At 40.7% G+C, this 26328-nt stretch overlaps 1 protein-coding gene across 2 annotated transcripts in view; it reads right to left on the reverse strand.

The window, feature by feature from the left end:
• LOC134359103 (rab11 family-interacting protein 2) overlaps window positions 1–26328 on the reverse strand; it is a 128686-nt gene that overhangs the window by 8515 nt on the left and 93843 nt on the right. For both annotated transcript variants that reach the window (XM_063072053.1, XM_063072054.1), the window contains exon 4: window positions 12793–12928. In XM_063072053.1, coding sequence (XP_062928123.1) covers window positions 12793–12928 — 136 coding nt within the window. The remainder of the gene's footprint in view (window positions 1–12792; window positions 12929–26328) is intronic.

Here is a 26328-nt window from a genome sequence, read left to right on the forward strand (position 1 = left end):
GGCACCCCAGGAGATTTGAGCTCTCAGATAACCAATACCAAGGTCTCAGACCTTAATTAGCTTGTTAGGGCTATGGCTTGTTCACAGTCATCGTTAGGAAAGGCCAGGTGATGCAAATTTCAAAGCTTTATAAATTATCCTGACTCCTCAAACCTTGTCCCAACAATCAGCAGCCATGGGCTCCTCTAAGCAGCTGCCTAGCACTCTGAACATTAAAATAAATGATGCCCACAAAGCAGGAGAAGGCTATAAGAGGATAGCAAAGCGTTTTCAGGTAGCTGTTTCTTCAGTTTGTAATGTTATTAAGAATTGGCAGTTAAACAGGAACGTTGGAGGTCAAGTTGAGGTCTGGAAGACCAAGAAAACTTTCTGAGAACTGCTCGTAGGATTGCTAGAAAGGCAAATCAAAACCCCTGTTTGACTGCAAAAGACATTCAGGAAGATTTAGCAGACTCTGGAGTGGTGGTGCACTGTTCTACTGTGCAGCGACACCTGCAGAAATACGACCTTCATGGAAGAGTCATCAGAAGAAAACCTTTCCTGTGTCCTCATCACAAAATTCAGCGTCAAAAGTTTGCAAAGGAACATCTAAACAAGCCTGATGCATTTTAGAACCAAGTCCTGTGGACTGATGAAGTTAAAATAGAACTTCTTGGCCACAATGAGCAAAGGTATGTTTGGAGAAAAAAGGGTGCAGAATTTCATGAAAAGAACCCCTCTCCAACTGTTAAGCACGGGGGTGGATCGATCATGCTTTGGGCTTGTGTTGCAGCCAGTGGCACGGGGAACATTTCACTGTAGAGGGAAGAATTAATTCAAATAAATACCAGCAAATTCTGGAAGTAAACATCACACCGTCTGTAAAAAAGCTGAAAATGAAGAGGATGGCTTCTACAACAGGATAATGATCCTAAACATACCTCAAAATCCACAATGGACCTCTCAAGAGACGCAAGCTGAAGGTTTTGCCGTGACCCTCACACTCCCCTGACCTAAACGTCATCGAGAACCTGTGGATAGACCTCCAAAGAGCAGTTCATGCAAGACGGCCCAAGAATCTCACAGAACTAGAAACCTTTTGCAAGGAAGAATGGGCAAAAATCCCCCAAACAAGAATTGAAAGACTCTTAGCTGGCTACAGAAAGCCTTTACAAGCTGTGATACTTGCCTAGCGGGGTGTTACTAAGTACTGACCATGCAGGGTGCCCAAACTTTTGCTTCAGGCCCTTTTCCTTTTTTATTTTGAAACTGTAAAAGATGGAAATAAAAAATGTAATTTTGTTTAAAATATTAAAGAAATGTGTCATCTTTAACTTCATGCCTTTTGGAAATCAGGTCATCCTTTACTCGCTTTGGCTATTCACAGTAACAGAAATTTTGACCAGGGGTGCCCAAACTTTTGCATGCCACTCATACAGGAGGATGAGGTAACCGTGGGTGACACGGGAAGTCAAAGGCAGCATAAAAGCTAGAGAGAGGGTATGAAATATAGCAAAAATTAGTGGGAAGGTAGAGATTGGGAAGCTTTTAAAAACTAACAGAAGGCAAATTTAAAAAATCAAGGAGAGAAAAGATAAAATATGGAGGTAAGCTAACCAAAAATACGAAAGGGGGTATTTTTAAGTTTATTTTTATCATATATAAAGAGTAAAAGAGAACTGACAGTGGATATTGGACCACTGGAAAATAATGCTGGAGAGGTAGCAATGGGGGACAAAAAATGCCATATGAACTTAATAAATATTTTGTATAAGGCTTCACTGTAGAAGACACTAGCAGAATGCCAAAAATTTGAGAATGTCAGTGAGCAGAAATGAGTGTAGTTGCCACTACTTAGGAGTAGGTGCTTGGGAAGTTGAAAGGTCTGAAGGTAGATAAGTCACCTGGACCATATGAACTACACCCTAGGGTTCTAAAAGAGGTAGCTGAAGAGATTGTGGATACATTAATAATAATCACTAGATTCTGAAATGATTCTGGAAGACTGGAAAATTGCAAATGTCACTCCATTCTTTTAAGAAGGGAGAGAAGCAGAAGAAGGGAAATTGTAGGCCAGTTAACCTGACTTCAGTGTTTGAGAAGATGTTAGAGTCCACCACTAAGAATGAAGTTCAGGCACATGATAAATTGTACTCTAAACTCAGCATGGTTTCCTTCACAGTAGATCTGTTGGAATTCTTTGAGGAAATAACAGGCAGGATAGACAAAAGAGTGTTAGTGAATATTGTTTACTTAGATTTTCAGAAGGCCCATGACAAGGTGTCATGCATGAGGCTGCTTAACAAGATAGGAGCCAATGGTATTACAGGAAAGATAATACTTAAAATGAATAGAGGATTAGCTGCCTGACAGGAATCGGTATTGGGACCACTTCATTTCATGATAGAATTGATGGCTTTGTGACCAAGTTTTCAGAGGATATAGAGATTGGTGGAGGGGCAGGTACTGTTGAGGAAGCAGGGAGTCCAGGAAAGACATGGTCAGATTGGGAGAATAAGCAAAAAAGTGACAGATGCAATGTAGTGCCAGTAAAGTGAATGGTCATGCATTTTGGAAGAAGAAATAGAGGCGTAGCCTATACCCTAAACAGGGCGAAAATTCAAAAATCAGAGCTGCCAAGGGAATTGGGAGCCCTTGTGCAGGATTCCCTGAAAGTTACCTTGCAGGTTGAATCACTGGTAAGGAAGGCAAATGCGATGTTGGCTTTCATTTCAGGACGGTTGAAATGTAAAAGCAAGGATTTGATGGTAAGGCTTTATAAGGCATTGGTCAGACCACACTTGAGGTATTGAGAGTAGTTTTGGTCCCCTTATCTAAGAAAAGATGTGTTGGCATCGGATATGGTGCAGAGGATGTTGACAAGAATAATTCCAGGAATGAAAGGCTCATCATATGAGGGGCGTTTGGTGGTTCTGGGCCTGTGGTCGCTGGGGTTTAGAAGAATGAGAGGGAATCTTATTGAAACCTATCCAATATTGATGGTCTAGGTGGTGTGGATATGGAGAGGATGTTTCTGGTAGTGGGAGAATCAAGGACCAGAGGGCACAGCCTGAGAATAGAGGGACGTCCATTTAAAAGAAAAATGAGAAAGAATTCCTTTAGCCAGAGGGTGGTGAATCTGTGAAATTCATTGCCATGGATGGCTCTTGGAGGCCAAGTCACTGAGCATATTTAAAGCACAGGTTGATAGGTTCTTGGTTACGCAGAGCGTCAAAAGTTACAGAGAGAAGGCAGGTGAATGGGGTTGAGAGGAAATCTGGACTAGCCATGATGAAATGGAAGAGCAGAACCAATGGGCCAAATGGTCTAATTCTGCTCCTAAATCTTATGGTCTTATGGAAAGGGATAATCAATCAGCCATGATGGAATAGCAGAGTAAACGCAATGGGCCGAGGTGCCTAATTCCGCTCTTATGCCTTATGGTTAGGGTTAATAATTTGTGGGTATACTACGTTGGTGCTGGAAGCAGGGTAACACTTGCAGACTGCTCCAAGCACATCATATGACTATGTTGGTCATTGAAGCAAACTATGTATTGCTCTCGATGTTTTTGCATACATGTAACAAGTAAAGCTAATCCTTACCCTTTAAATCTTTCTCTCATGATCTAATAGCAGAAACTGATTCAGGCACTAAATCATTCTTAAGCTTTCAGAACAAAAATTTATGTCCAAAATACTGCTTCTGTCAACTTACTCTGTTGGAAGAAGTTTGTACAATCTGTAGATGAAGATAAATTAATGTAAAAGAATGCGATTTACAATTCTGAAACATTCTTTGAATATATCCAAATGTGATATTGGATTTCTTTCTGTAAGTTGTAATTACAGTTATTTCTAAAAGTACTGTTTGTAACTGTTGTAAGCCAATCCAGATTGTAAAACCGTCTAATATCAAAATGAGAAATGATGCAAAATCCTTTCTCGTTATATTGAAATAATTTATTTTTAGGCATGTCAAACAATGCACCCAGGTATCTGAAGGAGTTTGAATTAGTCTGTTAGGGCGGAAAATAAGGCATGCAGTGATCTTGTCATTACTGTTCTAATAAGGAACTTTACTCTGGGAATATTGGTATAGTTACTTTCTCATCTATTGTTTTACTCCCTTGTCTAACCTTTAGTATTTAATTAGGTATTAAGGAGTTTTCAAAAAACTCTCAACTGGCAGCTACTCCTGTTTAAATATCACTTTTTGGAAACAGATACTGGCATTAGTTCAGAGATGGCAGTAGATCTAATTATTATACACACACCCAGAACGAAGGGTACCTAATGAGGGGGAACAGAAAACAAATTTATCCTGAAACTTCAATGACAATCACATGAATTATGTACCACTGAATCACTGAATCTATGCAAAATGAAAGGGTGGTGTGGAGCCAACTTGGCACGCTTCCCTGTACAGATAATTTTATAGTATCCCCTTGCCATTAAAACATCTTCATTAAAAATTAATAAAAACATGATATTTTAACAACTGTAATTAAACAGGAATTTTACACTTTACATAAAAATAAAGGCTCCCAAAATAATTGAAAGAACATGACAAAAGTCAGATCTTGACACTAGTTGTCAGAATATTTACAGCAATTGCCAATTCATTGCAGTTAATCTTACAAGATTACAACCTGCAACTGTATTTTAAATTGGGTAATGGCTACATGTTTGAACAGCTTCACTGAGATTCTCAATATAGTTATGTTGATTAATCCTTTGATAGGCAGTTTAAGTCCCTTTACCAAATATAATATTTTGGATAATATACTGAATAAGAATTTTGCATCAGTCTTCACTGTGGAAGACACTAACAGTATGCTGGAAATTCGAGAGTGTTGGGGCAGAAGCAACTGCAGCTGAGGAGAAGGTGCTTGGGAAACTGAAAGTTCTTAAAGTAGATAAATCACCTGGACCAGATGGACTACATCCCAAGGTTCTGAAAGAGGTAGCTGAAGAGATTGAGGAGGCATTAATAATGATCTTTCAAGAATCACTAGATTCTGCAATGCTTCCAGAGGACTGGAAAATTGCAAATGTTACTCCACTCTTCAACAAGGGAGGGAGGCAGAAGAAAGGAAATTATAGGCCAGTTAGCCTGACTTCAGTGGTTAGCAAGATGCTGGAGTCAGGTTACTTCGAGGCACATGATAAAGTTAGCATGGTTTCCTTAGGGGAAAATCTTGCCTGACAAATCTGTTGGAGATCTTTGAGGAAATAACAAGCAGGATAGACAAAGGGGAATCGGTTAATATTGTGTGATTAGATTTTAAAAAGACTAAGGTGCAGCACATGAGGCTGCTTATCAGCACGGATAGAGGATTCACTGATTGGCAAGAGGCAAAGAGTGAGAATAATGGGAGCCTTTTCTGGTTGGCTGTCGGTGACAAGTAATGTTCGGCAGGGGTCAGTATTGGGACCACTTTTTTTTTACGTTATACAATGGCATGCAAAAGTTTGGGCACCCCTGGTCAAAATTTCTGTTATTATGAATAGCTAAGCAACTAAAAGATGAACTGCTTTCCAAAAGGCATAAAGTTAAAGATAAACAACAGGAATTCTGCAGATGCTAGAAATTCAAGCAACACACATCAAAGTTGCTGGTGAATGCAGCAGGCCAGGCAGCATCTGTAGGAAGAGGTGCAGTCGACGTTTCAGGCCGAGACCCTTCGTCAGGACTAACTGAAGGAAGAGTGAGTAAGGGATTTGAAAGTTGGAGGGGGAGGGGGAGATCCAAAATGATAGGAGAAGACAGGAGGGGGAGGGATAGAGCCAAGAGCTGGACAGGTGATAGGCAAAAGGGGATACGAGAGGATCATGGGACAGGAGGTCCGGGAAGAAAGACGGGGGGGGGGGGGTGACCCAGAGGATGGGCAAGAGGTATATTCAGAGGGACAGAGGGAGAAAAAGGAGAGTGAGAGAAAGAATGTGTGCATAAAAATAAGTAACAGATGGGGTACGAGGGGGAGGTGGGGCCTTAGCGGAAGTTAGAGAAGTCGATGTTCATGCCATCAGGTTGGAGGCTACCCAGACGGAATATAAGGTGTTGTTCCTCCAACCTGAGTGTGGCTTCATCTTTAAAGTAGAGGAGGCCGTGGATAGACATGTCAGAATGGGAATGGGATGTGGAATTAAAATGTGTGGCCACTGGGAGATCCTGCTTTCTCTGGCGGACAGAGCGTAGATGTTCAGCAAAGCGGTCTCCCAGTCTGCGTCGGGTCTCGCCAATATATAAAAGGCCACATCGGGAGCACTGGACGCAGTATATCACCCCAGTCGATTCACAGGTGAAGTGTTGCCTCACCTGTAAGGACTGTTTGGGGCCCTGAATGGTGGTAAGGGAGGAAGTGTAAGGGCATGTGTAGCACTTGTTCTGCTTACACGGATAAGTGCCAGGAGGGAGATCAGTGGGGAGGGATGGGGGGGGACGAATGGACAAGGGAGTTGCGTAGGGAGCGATCCCTGTGGAATGCAGAGAGAGGCGGGGGAGGGAAAGACGTGCTTAGTGGTGGGATCCCGTTGGAGGTGGCGGAAGCTACGGAGAATAATATGTTGGACCCGGAGGCTGGTGGGGTGGTAGGTGAGGACCAGGGGAACCCTATTCCTAGTGGGGTGGCGGGAGGATGGAGTGAGAGCAGATGTACGTGAAATGGGGGAGATGCGTTTAAGAGCAGAGTTGATAGTGGAGGAAGGGAAGCCCCTTTCTTTAAAAAAGGAAGACATCTCCCTCGTCCTAGAGTGAAAAGTCTCATCCTGAGAGCAGATGCGGCGGAGACGGAGGAATTGCGAGAAGGGGATGGCGTTTTTGCAAGAGACAGGGTGAGAAGAGGAATAGTCCAGATAGCTGTAGGCTTATCAGTAGGCTTATAGTAGACATCAGTGGATAAGCTGTCTCCAGAGACAGAGACAGAAAGATCTAGAAAGGGGAGGGAGGTGTCGGAAATGGACCAGGTAAACTTGAGGGCAGGGTGATAAAGTTAAAGATGACACATTTCCTTCATATTTTAAGTGAGAAAACTTCTATTTCCATCTTTTACAGTTTCAAAATAACAAAAAAATGAAAAGGGCCCGAAGCAAAAGTTTGGGCACCCTGCATGGCAGTACTTAGTAACACCCCCTTTGGCAAGTATCACAGCTTGTAGACACTTTTTGTACCCAGCTAAGAGTCTTTCAATTCTTGTTTGCGGGATTTTCGCCCATTCTTCCTTGCAAAGTGTTTCTAGTTCTGAGAGATTCTTGGGCCATTTTGCATGCACTGCTCTTTTGAGGTCTATCCACAGATTCTTGATGATGTTTAGGTCAGGGGTCTGTGAGAGTCATGGCAAAACCTTCAGCTTGTGCCTCTTGAGGTAGTCCATTGTGGATTTTAAGGTGTGTTTAGGTTCATTATCCTGTTGTAGAAGCCATCCTCTTTTTATCTTCGGCTTTTTTACAGACGGTGTGATGTTTGCTTCCAGAATTTGCTGGTATTTAATTGAATTCATTCTTCCCTCTACCAGTAAATGTACCCCGTGCCACTGGCTGCAACACAAGCCCAAAGCATGATCGATCCACCCCCAGGCTTAACAGTTCAAGAGGTGTTCTTTTCATGAAATTCTGCACCCTTTTTTCTCCAAACATACCTTTGCTCATTACGGCCAACAAGTTCTATTCAAAAGGTTCAAAGGAACATCTAAACAAGCCTGATGCATTTTGGAAACAAGTCCTGTGGACTGAAAGTTAAAATAGGAGAATGGGGTTGAGAGGGAAAATAGATCAACCATGAGGAAATGGCAGAGCAGACTTGATGGGCCCAATGGCCTCACCCTGTTCCTGTCTTATGGCCTTAAGGTTTAGAGGCTGATGGAAAAAAGGTCATTTCTATCTAAGCAATCGTGCTTTCAAAAAAACAAAAACTGTCATGGTCATTGTACAACTTGCAAATCCCATGGTCCTTCACCTGAGTTTATTTATTACCTATTTTTTCCAACTTATTACTAAAACCCAATGACCTTTCTGACCATTATAAACCAGACATTTAGATGCAGTTGGAATAGATAAAATTGAAGACATTTAAAATTAAATTTAAAGTAATTTAATCACATTTTACTAATGTAAACTAATTAAAATAACAGAAAAAACACAAACCACCCTTCGGCACACAGGTCATTAACTTCATTCAAATGAGTAGAGCTCTACAAGATGTATTAATGGCTGATGATGGAAGTTGAAAGGTCTGAGGCAAAGTGTATCCAGCCCTTCAACTAACCAGAGTCTGCAGTGTGGAGTAGTTAATTGAATTCTGTTACTCAGATGGGAGTGTGCAACTGCATTCAGATACGTGCTGGGATATTGAAGCTGTGGTTTCCAAGGAATCACTGACCATATCAGGCCTAATTCAACCATTTACTATTTTGTTAAAGTACGAGGACGCCGACAGCAGGGTGTCTGATGGTGTCTGTGGCAGATGAATCCAAAAGGGTCAATGGTACAGCCACCCCGGTGGCATGCGGAGGAACCAGAGTGCTGGACAACAGATGGCATCACTGGACGAGTTAGTTGTCACTGCGGGGCAGCTTCCTTATCCGCTGATTCTGTTACACTCCTGTGTACCACTCAGCATCAGATTTGGAAGCCCAGAGAGACTGCATGGTGGGGGCACGACACAGTCCATCTCATTACTGCGCAAGGCATGTTGCAGAGTTTCTGGATGGTGTGGGTGCTGATCCAATGCTGGTCTTGTGGCCCATAAATGTGCCTGCAGAGACTAAACTCGCAGCACGGTCAACATCGAAATCGATGGACAGCCGAAGAAGAGAAGATTTTGTTAAGGTTATAGATCTTGGAAAGTATTGAAGTAAAGAGCTCAAAACTTTATCAATCTTCACTATAGTGATTTTTCTTCCCCTCCCTTCAAGCCTACTATTGATGGCAGAATCTAGGGTGTCAAGCTGGTGTAGCAATTGGCATGGTGTCATTACAGCTCAGAGAAGAGTTCAGAGTTCAATTCCGGAATTCTCTATAAGCAGATTTGTACGTTTTTCCTTTCTGACTACATGTGTTTCCTCCAGGTGCTTCAGCTTCCTCCCATATTCCAAAGATGTACTAGTTAGTAGGTTAATTGGTCACTGTAAATTGTCCTTGATTAGGCTAGGGTTAAATTGAGGGCATCTGTGCAGTGCGGCTCAATAGGCTGGAAGGCCCTGTTCTGTACCTCTAAATAAATAAATTAATTAATTAAATAATACTTCACCTGATGTGAATGTGCATGGCATAATTAGCAAGTTCAGAGATTATGTTAAATTCGGAGGTTCTGTCGATAGTGAAGCAGGTTACAATGAATTACTAAGAAACTTTGATCAATTTGGGAGGTGGGCTGAGGAATGGTAATGGATTTCAACTTACACACTTTGGACAGTCAAAGGGCCTATACAGTGAAAGGGCACTGAGTGAACAGACGGACCAAGAGTAAAAGTGCATAGTTTGCTGAAGATTGCCATGCAAGTAGTTCAGGTGATGAAGGTGGCATTTAGCATACCAGCCCTCACCAGTCAGGGCATCAAGTTTAGAACTAGGGATAGTACATTGCAGTTATACAGTTGTTGGTGAGACTGGACTTGGGAGTATTGTGTACAAGTTTTGATATTGTTGTTATAGGAAAGATATTGACAATTATTTCTGTTTTTTGCACGATTTTAATCTATTCAATATATGTATACTGTAAATTGATTTACTTATTTATTATTATTTTTCTTCTTCTATATTATGTATTGCATTGAACTGCTGCTGCTAAGTTAACAAATTTCACATCACTTGCTGGTGATAATAAACCTGATTCTGGTTCTAATTCTGAAAATGCTCCTTGGACTAGAGGGGCTGAGTTATTGGGAAAAGTTTGGCCACACTGTATCTTTACCTTGGAGCACAGGAGAATGAGAGGAGACTTGACAGCAAATTATAAAGTCACGAGGGATATGGATAAGGTGAACAGTCATAATCTTTCTCCCAGGGTTAGGGAGCCCAAAACTAGAGGGCACAGATACAAGATAAGAGGGGAGAGATTTACAAGACCCCAGAGGTAAGTTCAGAGGGCAGTGAGCACCACAGGAAGTGGCTGAGGTGGGTACAATCACAACAGTTAGGAGGCATTTGGATAGGTATATGAAGGGGAAGAGCTTGGAGGGTTATGGGCCAAACATGGACATGTCAAGGAACATGCTGTGTTTTGACATGGATTAGTTAGGCTGCAGGGCCTATTTCAATGCTGTCTACGTCCTTCTGTGGAATTGCTCGATGTTATTCCAGTAACAGCTTGTCACAACATGGAAAGAGGCCATTCAGCTCCCACCATCCATATATACCGAGGGTAATTTACAATAGCCAGTTAACCAACATGCAGCTCAGAGCTGTGGGATGAAACTGCAGCAGCTGGGTGAAACCCAGTCATAGGAAGATCCTACAAACTCCATTAACAACATTCAGACCCTAAACATGGCATCTTTGATCATCTATTGATCAATTTATCTCATATCCTTTGTTTTTAAATCTTTAATTTTTTCAAAGATATTACGGCATTTTTCCATTTAAAGGTGTGTATGCTTGATGCCATATATGATTTAGTATTTCTTTTTGTTTTTCAATGATCAGATCTACTGAATAAAAGGCAACATAATCTATTATTATTGAACCAAAATCCTACTTCCAAAGGTCAACAATTTGCATTCGTATTGTGTGTGTGTGTGCGTTTTTATAAACAGGAAAAAGAGTAAGACTTGGACAAGATGAGAGAAATGAGAGAGAAGACAGGAGACAGAAAAATGCATATTCAAGAGCAGGGATAAAGCAAGCCTGGGGAGTATTTTGACCAAGACGTCAGTAGAATGAGTGGTCTACATCCGTGAGATAAGTCTATTATTTCCTTGAACTATTTGTTACAGGGGATGAGTTTCAGTGATAAAAACAGAGAGGGGATGCCAGTCATCTTTTCTCTCTGGCCTGAAATAAGAATTTGCTTGTAATGACATTATATATGGATGCAGAAAAGAACTTGAGCTCATTACATAATATACCCAGTTTACTCCCCCTTCCATGAAAGATATATGAAGTGGTAGATGAAGGTTTTCCACTATTATTGCTTGAAATATGGCTAACTATGGGTTCAGCCTAATTACTGTCTTATCCAACTGCTGCATAAATCTTATGTTTCCATTATCAACTGAGTGACAATGACCCAAGCTCTCAAATGCCTGCAGATTTAAAAGGAGTTGGGCATTAATTAAAAAAATGTCTACATTAATGAAATGCAAAAGAGAATAATTGCACTTTTGCTGAATTATTTAAAGTGAACAAGTCTCAGGAAGAAATAAAGAATTAACAAGCGTACTGGGTTGATATTCTATCATTTCACCCTGGTATTTTCATTCAAATGTATTCCTGATGCATCCTATATATTAGATACTTCAAAACTGACAGCCAGTAAATAAAGAAACTTTGCATAACTCCAATTATTATCACTCTTGAGTGCCACAATAGCACTGTGATTGGTACAACGCTATTATAGCTTGAGGAGTTCAATTCTGGCACTGCCTGTAAGGAGTTTGCATACTTTCTCCGTGAGCCCATGAGTTTCCTCTGGGTGCCCCAGTTTCTTTTCACAGTCCAAAGACGTTTATGTTGGTAGGCTAATGGTCATTGTCAATTGTCCAGTGACTAGGCTAGGGTTAAATTAGGTTGGCTGCTGGCTGGCACAGCTCGTTAGGTCGGTGGGGACTGTTCTGTGCTGTACCTCTAAAATAAATAAATAAATAAAATAATAGGTTAGAAGAGTCAGTATGAGAAACAATATTTGTAGCTAGGTATATTTTTCAGAGTTTTGTCTGAAAAAATCTTATTGAAAGAAAAGTAGAGATTGTATTCTCTGAAAGTAATACAAGTTATAATGAATATGGGAGTCTTGGGATTTAAATGTATCTTAATTTGCAAGTTCTAAATTTTTAAATGCACTCCAGACCAATAATAGAAAAAAATGCCCTTAATAATACAAAACTAATAAATAATTAGAAGAAAAAGAATGTGAATAAAATAGCATTTTTTGAAAGAAAAAAAAATTACATTTATTTAAGTTCCAGCCCCTTGCTCATTTTGTTGGGTACCGGTATGTGCCATGATCACTTGGCAAGAGAGATTTAATTAATTCTTCAACTCTGCTGAGACATGTTCCACTTGAGTTAATCCACATTAGTTAACTTTTGAAGAAATTCATTCAAACTGTAGTAGCTGGAGTCAGTGATAGGTCTAAGTAATAAAGAAGACTTTTCTATTTAATTAAAATTAGTTGATTAAAAATAACAACCACAATTTTAAAAACCAAAATTGAGGAAGCACGACCATAAAATCAGATATATAATGGATCTCTATTTAAAATCAGTAAATACATTAAAAAAAATCAGTAATTGCTAAAAATATGAAAGTAATCTACTTGTTCCCTTTACCCTAAAACTCTGGAATTCCCTCCCTAAACTCCTACAACTTTCTTTCCTCTCAGATGCTTCTTCAGACTTTTCTTTTTGAAGACCATTTTAAATATGTGTCTTTTAAATCTCTCTGTGACTCAGATTTTGTATGATAGTTGCTCTGTGAAATGCTTGAAGTATTACAAACACGCTATATAGCACAATGCAAAATCTTACAGAAATGTTCAGTAAATGTATTGAAATATCATCTCAGAAAGAATCTTCTTTGTTGGACATGGCACATGCTACAAATTTTGGATAGCTTTCCTCAGGCATAGTGTCTCATTTCCTTATACTGTACTCACTGTGATTTTGTCCCCATAGTACTCAGAGTGATGCTGCTTGAAGGCTTTTCTTGCACGTTGACTATTACTTAAGCCATTGTGTTGGTCAGTGGATGCTTTGCTTCTTACATCTTCATAATTCATGGGCTTTGTTAAACTAGAAGAACAGATTTTTAAAAAAAACTTTAATGTAACAGTAAGTGTAAAATTGTTTGTTTCAATGAAGTTCACTGACCTCATTAAACTGAATTCATTCTTTGTATTATAATCTTGCTATATGGTGTCATGTTCATCATGACAACATAACACCATGTTCATTATAATGTCAAGAATGACTGTGATGGTTTAGTCCCAGAGGAGCTCAACCCCTTTTATGCACGCTCAGGGAGAGTAAAGCTACAGCTATGAGGGTCTCTACAGCATTCAGTGACCCTGTGATCTCTGTCTCAGAGGCCAACATCAGAATGTCTTTCAAAGGGTGAACAGGCCTCGATGATGTACCTGGTAGGGCTCTGAAAACCTGTGCCAACCAACTGGTGGATGTGTTCAAAAATATTTTCAATCTCTCATTCCTACAGCTGGAAGTTCCAATCTGCTTCAAAATGGCAACAATCATACCAGTGCCCAAGCGCACAGTGAGATGCCTTAGTGACTGTTGTCCAATAGTACTCACTATGGTAACGAAGCTTTGAGAGGTTGATTATGGCTAGAATCAACTCCTGCCCAAACAAGGAACTGACTCACTGCAATTTGCCCATCAGCACAATAGGTCTACAGCAGGTGCAATCTCATTGGCTCTTTACGTGGCCTTGGAACACCTGGACAATACTAATATTTATGTCAGGCTGCTGTTTATTGACTACAGCTCAGCATTGAACACAATCATTCCTACAGGTCTGATCAAAAGCTCCAAAACCTGGGCCTACATACCTCCTTCTGCAACTGGATCCTTGACTTCCTCACCAGAAGACCACAGTCTATGCAGGTCTGAAATAACATCTCCACCTTGCTGTTAATCAACACTGGCACACTTCAAGGATATGTGCTTAGCTCACTGTTCTACTCTCTCTACATGTCATCTGTAAGTTTGCTGACAACACAACCTACTGATGGCAGAATTTCATATAGTGATGAGAAGGTGTACAGGTGGGAGACAGATCAGCTGGTTGAGTGGTGACGCAGCAACAACCTTGTATTCAACGTCAGTAAGACCAAAGAACCGATTGTGAACTTCAGAAAGGGTAAGATGAGGGAACATACACCAGTCCTCATCAAGGATCGGTAGTGGAATGAGTGAGGAATTTCAAGTTCCTGTGTGTCACATCTCTGAAGATCTATCCTGGGCCCAACATATTGATGCGGTTACAAAGAAAGCATGACAGCTGACTGTGTCACTGTCTGGCTTGAGTGGTGGGACTCTGCACAGGATCAAAATAAGCTGCAGAAAGTTGTAAACTCTGTCAGCTCCATCATGGGCACTAGCCTCCCCAGTATCCAGGACATCTTCAATGTCTCAAAAGGTAGATAGACAGACAGACACATCCGTCGTTGGCACATTACAGGTCCACTCGAGTAAGAGTCTGTCACAATAAAAGCAGAATTTCACCTGAAAATTGTTTTCCTTCATGGATGAGAGTGATCAGCTGAGTATTTCCCAATATCTATAGCATTGTATTCAAATAAAATTACAGTGCCCTTCATATATCAAAGTTAATGGCAACAAACTTTGATTAGTGGTAGCCATTATACAAACTTTTCCCTGCCCCACCAACCACTACATAGTACAAGAACACCTTACACAAACTATAGACAAGTTATGTGCTCCAAAGTGGAAGACTATTTGAGTTTTGGTTGAAGAATATACTCTGCAAAATTACAATTCTGCAATGTACAATTATATCTCCCTTGCATCCTATCAAGGGAAATATCAAAGTTCAAAGTAAATCTATTACCAAAGTACACGTCACCATCCAGCCCTGAGATTCATTTTCTTGCAGGCATTCACAGTAAAACAAAAACAGAGTCAATGAGAGACTGCAGCCAATAAGATGGACAAAATCAATGTGCAAAAGACAACAAACTGTGTCAATACAAAGAGAGAAGAAAATAAGCAATAAATATCGAGAACATGAGATGAGGAGTCCTTGAAAGTGAGTCTTTAGGTTGTGGGAACAGTTCAGTGATAGGACCAGTGGAGAATATTTACAGTAGCCAAGTGGCTTACCAATCTGTATGACTTTAGGAAACACTACATAGTTAGCAGGAGAGGTCAGGATTCAACCTGATCATTGGAGAAGAAAGACTGCCTATTGCACAAGCATGGTGTAGGCATACACTGAGTTCTTTTAAAGGCAGAGCTAGAATGATTCTTAATAAGCAAGGGTGAAAGGTTATGTGTAGTAAGTAGGTTTACTGAGTTTAGGTTATAGTCAGGTCAGTTGTGATCTTATTGAATGATAGAGCAGGGTGAAGGGGATAAATTGTCTTCACTGTGATTCATATGAACTTATTGCAGCTTTGGCACAATGATTTCATCAGCTCCCACACAGGACCTGTGACAGATCACCTGCTCTGCCATGCATAATTTAATGTAATTTAAAATAACATTACACCATTGCTTTTATCTTTCTGAAGTCCTTTAAAATCCACACTGTACACTGCATACAGTGCGCACCGCACACTGTGCCTTAGTGCTTACAGATCTATATCCCCAATGGCCCAGATTCTGAGTCAGCTGACTTCAATCTCCCTATTCAACAGTGCCATACTTATTAATTATAATGAAGCCATGTACTATATTGATAATATATATGCTTTTGAAATGTCAGTTATTTCATACTAATACCTCAAGGTATCCTGCATTCTAATACATTATTCCATTTAATTACAAAAATTCTTTTTCAGCACCACTAATTGAATGGTTTGCAGAGTAGGGCCAATGAACCTGAAGCTTCAATCAACATAGCGGAACCCCTAAAGAGGATTTCTATTCATATTCAAAAAGTATACTGTAATTCTAAAGCTGTGATTCGTAAAATAATTTCCTTTGCCTGATAGCCACTTAGCATTCCAAATTTCTATCTTTCTTCTTATTCATTTCTAGTTATTGTATTTCTTAAACTCATTTTGCAACCAAGAAGATATGATACGTTAATGTTTTGCAGGATATATGAAAGAAAAATTTTGGGATTTGCTTAACTAATATAAAATTCCAATCTTCTACTGCAACTGCATTAATACGTTCAGTTTAAATCAGGATTCAAGTGTTCAGAAGTTCCAGTTCAAAATAAATGTATTATCAAAGTACATACATATATATCACCATATGTGACCATGAGATTCATTGTCTTGCAGGCATACACAGTAAATACAAAAAAAATATAAACAAAGACCACATCCAATAGGATGAACAAGTAACAATTATGCAAAGGACAACTGTGCAAATATGAAGGAGAAAATAATAATAAATAAGTGAAGAAAAATATTAAGAACATGAGATGAAGAATCCTTGAACGTTAAGTCCATAGGTTGTGGGAGCAGTTCAGTGATGGGGCAAGTGAAGTTGAGTGAACTTATCCCCTTTGGTTCTAGATGGTTGAGTAGAATAACTGTTCCTGAACCTGGTGATGTGGGTACTGAGCCTCCTCTACCTTCTTCTTGATGGCAGCAGCAAGAAAAGATAATGGCTTGGGTGGTGGAGATCCTTGATGATGGATGCTGCTTTCCTGCAACAACACCCTGTGTGGCTGTGCTCAATGGTGGGGAGGGCTTTATCCACGATGGACTGGGTTGTATCCACTACTTTTTGTAGGATTTTCCATTCAAGGAGATTGGTGCTTGTGTACAAGGCCATGATGCAACCAGTCTACATACTCTCCACCACACATTTATAAAAGATTGTCAAAGTTTTAGATGTCATTCTGATTCTTAGCAGACTTCTAAAGGAACTAGAGATGCTGCCGTGCTTTCTTTGTAATTGTACTTACGTGCTGGGCCCAGGATAGATCCTCTGAAATGGTAACACCCAAGAATTTAAAGCTGATGACCCTTTGCATTACTGAACCCCTTATGAGGACTGGTTCATAGACCTCCAGTTTCCTCCTCCTGAAGCCAATAATCAGCTCCTTGGTCTTGCTGACAATGAGTGAGAGGTTGATGTTGTGGCACCACTCAGCCAGATTTTCAATCTCCCTCTTATATTCAATCTTAAATATGGTAGTGAGCTGTGTTTAGCTTCAGTCACAGTACAAAGCAAGTACAGCAGGGGGCTAAGCACAGAGCTTTGGGTGCACCTATGCTGATGGAGATTATGGAGGAGATGTTGTTATCAATCTGAACTGACTGGGGTCTGCAGTGAGGAAATTGAGGATCCAGTTGCACAAGGAGCTATCGAAGCCAAGGTCTTGAAGCCTATTGGTTAGTTTTGAGGGGATGATAGTATTGAATGCTGATCTGTAGTCAATGAAGAGCACCCTGATGTATGATCCTGGCTGTTCAGATGTTCCAGGATTTACTGAAGGGCCAATGAAAAAGTACTTGCTGTTGACCTGTTGTGATGGTAGGCATAATGGAGCAGATTCCAAGTCACTTCTCAGGCAGGAGTTGGTATGTTTCACCACCAATCTCTCAAAGCATTTCATCACACTGGATGTAAGTGCTACCAGGTGACAGTCATTGAGGCAGGTTACCCCGTTCTCCTTTGGCACCAGTATAATTGAGGCCTGCTTGAAGCAAAAGGAGACCTCAATGCCAAAGCAAGAGGTTAAAGATATTAGTGAACACTCCAACCAGTTGATCAGCAGAGCTCTTTAGTACTCAGCTAGGTACCCCATCTGAGCTGGATGCTTTCTGTGGGTTCATCCTCCAAAAGGATGCTTTCATGTTGGCCTCAGAGACTGAGATCACAGGGTCATCAGCTGCTGTGGGAGCTTGTGAAAGTTCCTCCACGTTTTGATGGTCAAAGCGAACACAGAAAGCATTGAGCTTATCTGAGAGCGAAGCCTTGTTGTCACCTGTGCTTGGTTTCACTTTGTAAGAGGTAATAACATTTAAGCCCTATCACAGCTGCTGAGCATCCCCCAGTGACTCAAGTTTGGTCCAGAATTGCCACTTCACACATTAGATAGCTTTCCACAGATCATAGTTGGACGTCTTGCATCTTACTTGGTTGCCAGATCTGAATGCCACTGATCTGGCCCTCAGCAGATTGCAGATCTCATGGTTCATTCAGAACTTTTGTGGATTCTGTGGGGACACACTCATCCACAATTGTTACAAGTATTTTTACAATTTTTATTAACTATAAATGAAATACAACAATTTTCAGAGCAAATTATTTTTATTAAAACAGCATCTTATTGTGAACAAGATTTTCTGGAAAACAGAGCTTCACCTTTCCATGAAATGTCAAATGTTAATTGAAACTCTGTTTTCTGCCTGACGTAGATATAGTTCTGAAAGCTATCACCAGACTGCTTAGATCAATTTCAATACAGTTTACCTTGCCAACACTCCTGTGGTCCTTGATCAGAATTAAAAGCTGAGGTAAAACGTAAAATAGCCTTTAGCTATTGTTGGGGTTTGGGTGATGGGTGGGCGAGGTAGAAAGGTCATATTATACCAAAGGTCACAGTTGCAAGGAAAAAGATGACTGGTGAATCAAGTCTCGGCTAACTCCTATTATAGTGGTTCGAACATAGAACATAGAAACCCAGTGCACATTACAGGCCCTTCAGCCCACAATGTTGTGCCAACCATGTAACTTACTCTAGAAACTGCCTAGAATTCCCTTAACACATAGCCCTCTATTTTTCTAAGCTCCATGTAACAATTTAAGGGTCTCTTAAAAGACCCTATTATATCCACCTCTACCACTGTCGCTGGCAGTGCATTCCACGCACCACCACTTTGTAAAAGAGATCTGAGGCTTTCTGCCCTTCTCACTATGATTCATTTAAATGAGGCATTTTTCCATCAGGTATTGTCTCAACTCTAAAGAGAGGATCCTTCCTTCAATGTCTGCTTTTCAATCTCACATTGGTGTATCAAGTACATGATGCACTTGTTCATTCATGGCTTTGTTTTTGATCTCACATGGAAAAATGAACGAAGTGAACTGGATTGAATTAGCTGTGGTGAAAACTAGGAACAGCTCCGTTTATGGAAGTGTGGCTGTAATTTGTAGTGCCCTTTATTTCTCCAATGTCATTCTCATGTCAAACAAGCTGGAGGATATCATGGTCAATTGCTCAGATGGCCACAGACCAAAGGTTAAAGAGGTTGTTCCTAATTACTACTCATGACAAACTGAAACCAATTTACTTGTAGAAGTAACTGATTGTAAACCACTTAAAGGCAATGTTAGCAAAATATATATGCAACTTCTAAACAGAAGCAATTCAGAATCCAATGAGCAACTTTTACAAATTAAATTTGAAGGAGAAGTGGTGGTAATAATTTATTGAGATAAAAAGTAATGCTGATTTTTTTTTGTTTTTGTGCTTTGGCAGAATAACACCTCAGCATTAAGTTGTGCTTCCATGTGCTCTGTGTATCCATGACTAAAATTAGAATGGTATTTGAAAGTCCTAATATCTACCAGGAGGAATACATACAAGACAAGCTTTTCACTGGATCTTGGTACACATGACAATAATAAATCATTACCAATAGAAACAACATTTTTAATCAATTCCAACTAGAATTTCTGTTGATATTCATAAACCACAAGAGATCAAAAATAAATTTTTGTCCACTGACATAGAAAAGAAACAAATTCCTGATCACTCACCTCACTGTAAACATTAAGTTGGAGTTGTAGGGTGAACTGTGATGATGAAAATTTTGGAACTCCAAGTGCATAATGGAAAGAACATTTCTTGTTACAGTGGATTTCTCCGAACTAAAGATTCGCAACTCTGCCCCAATCTTAGCAACGCAAACTAAAATAAAATTCAACTTGTGATCAAGTAATTAGTCTACAAATTCAACAATCAACCAGCATTTGTCCCTTTCTGTTGCAAGAACTTTTTTTTAACCAACCTCTATAACTCGGGGGTGGGGGGGAAGGGTTTGTATATTGCAGAGCTCCCTTGTTCTGAAAATACTGCAGAGCTGTGACATGAACGGGTGCTATACAATGTTGTTCAATGACTTAGGAACATAGATACTGGCTGGTAACAGAAAATAGCATTGCTGGCTAGTAGAATAGGAAGAATTGTTCATTGCACCAATGGCCACAAAAGATGGTAGCGCCAGCTTTGGACAAGACTTCTTAGATAACTTCAGAATATTCAAGCACTCCAAATCAACAACTGGTTAAAAATCTTCCAAGGTCAGGAGTGAATTCCTTTGCTGATTTCTTTTCCATTTAGGAAGATGAAGATTTACTCCATGTCTACTGCTGCCACAACTAAGTCCAGCAGTCCAGAGCCCAATGTGCCTACAAATGCTCAGTACTGTACACTTTTATCTGTTTGACTTTTCTACACGATCACAGGCATTTTCAACATGTACAGTACTGTGCAAAAGTCTTAAACACATACATCTAGCTAGGGTGCCTAAGACCTTAGCAGAGTACTATAGTAACTTTATGAATTGCACTGTACTAATGCAAAAAAAAACAAATTTCATGACATATGTGAGTGATGATAAACCTGATTCTGATATGCATCTCCATTGTGGACAGAGAGCTGGAAGGGGGCAGGGAGAGGGGAATCATGGTTGAAAAAAGGGGGAAGGGAGAGGGGAGGGAATGGGAAACACCAGAAGAGGCATTCTGCATGGTCAATAACCAATTGTTTGGAATCAGATGACCTTGCCTGGTGTTTCAGAGCTTGGTGTGTCAGCACCTGTACCACCTCTCGCCACCCCTAACGCTCCTTCTCTGCCAGCTGTTCAGCCAATCCCCCCACCCCCCAGTGGTGCTCCGCCCTTGCTTTTCCCAACAACCTTTACTCCCTCTAGATTTACAAACTCACTCTCCACTCCATGTTTACAAATACAGTACTGTGCAAAGTCTTAGGCACCCTAGCTATATATATGTGCCTTAGACTTTTGAACAGGACTGTACAAGGAATAGTTTTTAAAAGCTCGAGACAATACACACAAAATGCTGGAGGAACTCAGTAGGCCAGCAGCATCTATGGAAGAGAGTACAGTCGATGTTTCAGGCTGAAACTCTTCAGGACTGGAGAGAAAAAAAAAGATGAGAAGTCCAAGTAAGAAGGTGGGAGGGGAGGAAGAAACACAAGGTGATAGGAGAAACCGGGAGGGGAGAGGGGTGAAGTAAAGAGCTGGAAAGTTGATTGGTGAAAGAGATACAGGGCTAGAGAAGGGGAGTCTGACAGAAGAAGACAGAAGGCAATGGAAGAAAGAAATGGGGGAGGAGAACCAGAAGGAGATGATGGGCAGCTAAGGAGATAAGGGAAGAGAGGGATATGGGATTGGGGAATGATGAAAGTGGTGGGCATTGCTAGAAGTTTGAGAAATCGATGTTCATGCCATCAGGTTGGAGGCGACCCAGATAGAATATAAGGTGTTGCTCCTCCAACCTGAGTGTGGCCTCATCGTGACAGTGGAGGAGGCCATGAACTGACATGTCGGAATGGAAACAGGAAGTGGAATTAAACTGGGTGGCCACAGGGAGATCCCAAATTTTCTGGTGGACGGAGTGTAGGTACTCTGTGAAGCGGTCTCCCAATTATGTCAGTTCTCACCGATATACAGGCGGCCACAGAGGGAGCACCGGATACACTAGATGACCCCAACAGACTCACAGGTGAAGTGTTACCTCACTTGGAAGGACTGCTTAGAGCCCTGAATTGAAGTGAGGGAGATGAAGGGGCAGGTGTAGCACTTGTTCCACTTGCAAGGATAAGTGGCAGGAGGGAGATCAATGGGGAGGGATGAATGGACAAAGGAGTTGTGTAGGGAGTGATTGCAATGAAAAGCAGGAAGTGGGAGGGGAATGTGCTTGGCGGTGGGATCCTGTTAGAGATGACAGAAGTTCCAGAGAATTATGGGCTGGACGTGGAGGCTACTGGGGTGGTATGTGTGGACAAAAGGAACCCTATCTCTGGTGAGGTGGCAAGGAAGATGGGGTGAGTGCAGACGTGTACAAAATGAAAGAGATGTGGTTAAGGGCAGCATTGACGGTGGAGGAAGGGAAGCCCCTTTCTTTGAAGGAGGAGGATATCCTTAGTTCATCCTGACAGCAGCTGCAGTGAAGACGAAGGAATTGAGAGAAGGGGATGGCATTTTTACAAGTATCAGCAGAGGAAGAGGTATAGTCCTGACAGCTCCGAGAGTCGGTGGTTTTATAATAGATATCAGTAGATATGCTGTACCCAGAGGTAGAGACAGAGAGATCAAAGAGAGGGAGGTGTTGGAAATGGATGAGGTAAATTCGATGGGTGCAGGAAGCAGCACCAACGCAGTAGTCAATGTAGCGTAGAAAAAGTTGGGGAGTGATAGCAGTGTAGGCTTGGAACATAGACTGTTCCACGCAGCCGACAAAAAGGCAGACATAGCCGGGACCCATACGAGTGCCCATGGCTATAGCTTTTGTTTGAAGGAAGTGGGAGGAGCCGAAGGTGAAATTATTGGGATTGAGGACAGGTTCCATCAAACAGAGGAGAGTGGTGGTGAAGGGGAATAGGTTGGGTCTAGTATCCAGAAAGAAACGGAGAGCTTTGAGGCCTTCCTGGTGTGGGATGAAAGTATATACGGACTGGACATCCATAGTGAAAATAAGATGATAAGGGCCGGGGAATGTGAAATCATTGAAAAGATCCAGAGTGTGTGATTTGTCAAGGATGTAGGTTGGAAGCGTCTGAACCGGGGGGATAAAACTGATTTGAGGTATGCAGATACAAGTTCAGAAATCATTTCTTGGCTTCCTTCACAAATCAACCAAAAGGAATTGGTACTAACTTGTCCAGTTAAACTGTTGTGATTACTATTAGATTGTCCAGTAATTCCCAAGAGTCTGCTAATTACTTATCTTGTTTCCCTACAGAGGCAGTTAATTAACCATCTGGTATCTCAATGGAGCTTGTTAATAACATGTCCAGCATCTGTTCAGAGCTTTTTTTTAAAACATGCTGCTATATTAAGCTTTCTTTTACCACTTGTCAAGACTGCAAATTAAGAATTTTTCACAATTTGTATTACTTTTTTGGTAATTGTCTTAAAATCTTTTCACATTAACAAAGGTTAATAGATTGTCAGAAGAACTTCATGACACTATGTTTATGCAGCTGAATAGTATTCACAAGCACTGCAAACTGAAACATTTTCTCCTGCAATATACCCCTTCAAATTTAGCAATGAATAATCACAAAATTAATAACTGATTGTAAAAACAGCAAGGTCTTGCTTTTAGTTTCAGTGACATACAAATCTGGTTTCATTCTCATTGAAGTTAAGTAACAAAATTTATCAAAAGTTTTCAGACGATGTACGATAGCTAAGTTAATGAAACTGAACAATTTAAGAAGTACTTTAACTGAGATGCAACCAGTCATCTATTTCGCAATAAATTTGTGTAGCCTTCAGTAACTATGAGAGACAATTAGATGTGTGCCTTTTAGGATGCAAATTATAGACCTAAGTCAGCTTCTAATGTTTTTTATCACAACAAAAACTGATCTCACATTTTTTAATGCCCGCTCTCTTTAAATAGATGTACAAAATAAACCACTGAATATTTTGTACCCACTGCAGTAAATTATCTATTATAAACTAAATACAGTGGATTCCAGTTAATTGGGACACATCGGTACCATAACTTTGGGCCAATTAAGAAAGGAAACTATAGGCCAGTAAGTCTGACCTTGGTGGTCGGAAAAATGTTGGAGTTGATTATTAAGGACAAGGTCTCAGGATACTTGGAGGCACATGATAAAGTAGGCTGTAGTCAGCTAGGTTTTCTCAAGGGAAAATGTTGCCTGACAAATCAGATGGAATTCTTTGAAGAAACAACAGGCAGGATAGACAAAGGAGAATCAGTTGATGTTGTGTACTTGGATTTTCAGAAGGCTTTGACAAAGTGCCACACGAAGCTGCTTAACAAGCTATGAGCCTATGGTATTACAGGACAGATTCTCGAATGGATAAAACAGTGGCTGATTGGCAGAAGGCCAAGAGTGGGAATAAAGGGAGACTTTTCTGGTTTTCTGCTGGTCACTAGTGTGTTCCACAGGGGTCTGTGTTGGAACAGATTCTTTTTACGTTATAAGTCAATGATTTGGATGATGGAAATCGCTGGCTTTTTTTTTGCAAAGTTTGGAGACAATACGAAGAGAGATGACGGGGCATGTAGGTTTGAGGAAGTAGAGAGGCTACAGAAGGATTTATACAAATTAGAAAGAATAATAGATGTCAGGAAGTGTATGGTCATACACTTTGGTAGAAGAAATGAAAAGCTGACTATTTTCTAAAATGGAGAGGAAAATACAAAAAACTGAGGCACAAAGAGATGTGTGAATCCTTGTGCAGGATTCCGTAAAGGTTAATTTGCAGGTTGAGTCTGTGGTGAAGAAGCCAACTGCGATGTTAGTATTCATTTCAAGAGGAGTAGAATTTAAAAACAAGGATGTAATATTTAGTACTATATAAAGCACTGGTGATGTCTCACTTGGAGTATTATGAGCTCATTAGGACCCCTTATCTTAGAAAGGATGTGATGAAACTGGACAGAGTTCAAAGGAGGTTCACGAAAATGATTCCAGGATTGAATGGCTTGTCATATGAACAGTATTTGATGGCTCTGGGCCTGTATTCACTGGAATTCAGAAGAATGAGGGGTGACTTCATTGAAATCTATCAAATGGTGAAAGGCCTTGATAGATTAGATATGGAGAGGATGTTTCCTGTGATGGTAAAATCTAAGACCAGAGGACACAGCATCAGAATAGAGGGGCGTCCTTTTAGAATGGAGATGAGGAGGAATTTCTTCAGCTTGAGTGGTGAATCTGTGGAATTCTTTGCCACAAGCAGCTGTGGGGGCCAACTCATTGGGTATATTTAAGCAGAGGTTGATAGATTCTTGGTTCTTGATTGATCAGGGCATGAAGGGATACGGAGAGAAGGCAGGAGATTGGTACTGAGGGAAACATTCGATCAGCCATGATGAAATGGCTGAGCAGAATTGATGGGCCAAATGGTTTAATTCTGCTCCCATATCTTATGGTCTTGTGGTGAGGTTAGCAGCTGTCCCAATTAGCTGAAGGTTCAGGGAAATAGCTAAAAAGGTATAAAAAAAAGACAAACTATCATTTAACTGAGTAAAAAATTATGTATTTAAATGAAATACAGAATAAATTGGAAAATTATCAATACTACAGTACTATGAAACTGTGTATTAGTTCCTAATTGTTATCAACCAAGGAATTGGGGCTGAGAAGGAAAATTGGTTCAGCCATAATGAAATGATGGTAGAGACTCGATGGGCCAAATGGCCTAATTCTGCTCCTATATCTCATGGAATTCATCCAGTGTACCTGTACACTGCTGCGATATTCTGACTGACTGTAAATGAACAAAATCAGTGCAGGTAATGGACTGCCTACAATGCTATTGATGATTGTCTCCTCCAAAGCTTCATTTTCATGTAAGACCATAGGACTTTGGCCTAATTCTGCTCCTTTCAGTCCATCGAGCCTGCTCCGCCATTCCATCATGGCTGATCCTGGATCCCACTCAACCCATACACCTGCCTTCTCATCATATTCTTTGATGCCCTGACTGATCAGGAACCGATCAACTTCTGCCTTAAATATACCCACGGACTTGGCCTCCACTGTAGTCTGTGGCAGAACATTCCACAGTTCACTACTCTCCAGCTAAAACAATTCCTCCTTTAACTCTGTTCTGAAAAGGTCACCCCACTATTTTGAGGTTGTGCCCTCTAGTTCTGGATACCTCCGCCATAGGAAACATCCTCTCCACATCCACCCTATTTAGTTCTTTCAACATTTGGTAGGTTTCAATGAGATCACCCCTGTATTCTTCTAAATTCCAGGGAGTACAGGCCCAAAGCTGCCAAATGCTCCTCATATGCTAACCCCTTCATTCCGAGAATCATCCTTGTGAAACTCCTCTGGACTCTCTCCAATTACAACATATCCTTTCTGAGATACGTGGCCCAAAACTGTTGACAATATCCCAAGTGCGGCCTGACTAGTGTCTTATAAAGGCTCAACATTATCTCCTTGCTTTTATATACTATTCCCCTTGAAATGAATGCCAACATTGCATTTGCATTCTTTACCACAGACTCAACCTGTAAATTAACCTTCTGGGAGTCCTGCATGAGGACTCCCAAGACCCTCTGTACCTCTGCTGTTTGTACCTTCTCCCCATTTCGATAACAGTCTGCCTATTGTTTCTTTTACCAAAATGCATTATCCTATATTTTCCAACACTGTATTCCATCTCTCTTTTGCCCATTCTTCCAATTTGTCTAAGTCCTGCTGCAATCGTGTTTCCTCAGCAGTAACTACCCCTCCATCCATTTTCATATCACCTGCAAAATTTACCACAAACCCATCAATT

Source organism: Mobula hypostoma, chromosome 19 (genome assembly GCF_963921235.1).
Source record: "Mobula hypostoma chromosome 19, sMobHyp1.1, whole genome shotgun sequence".
Classification (NCBI taxonomy): Eukaryota; Metazoa; Chordata; class Chondrichthyes; order Myliobatiformes; family Myliobatidae; genus Mobula; species Mobula hypostoma.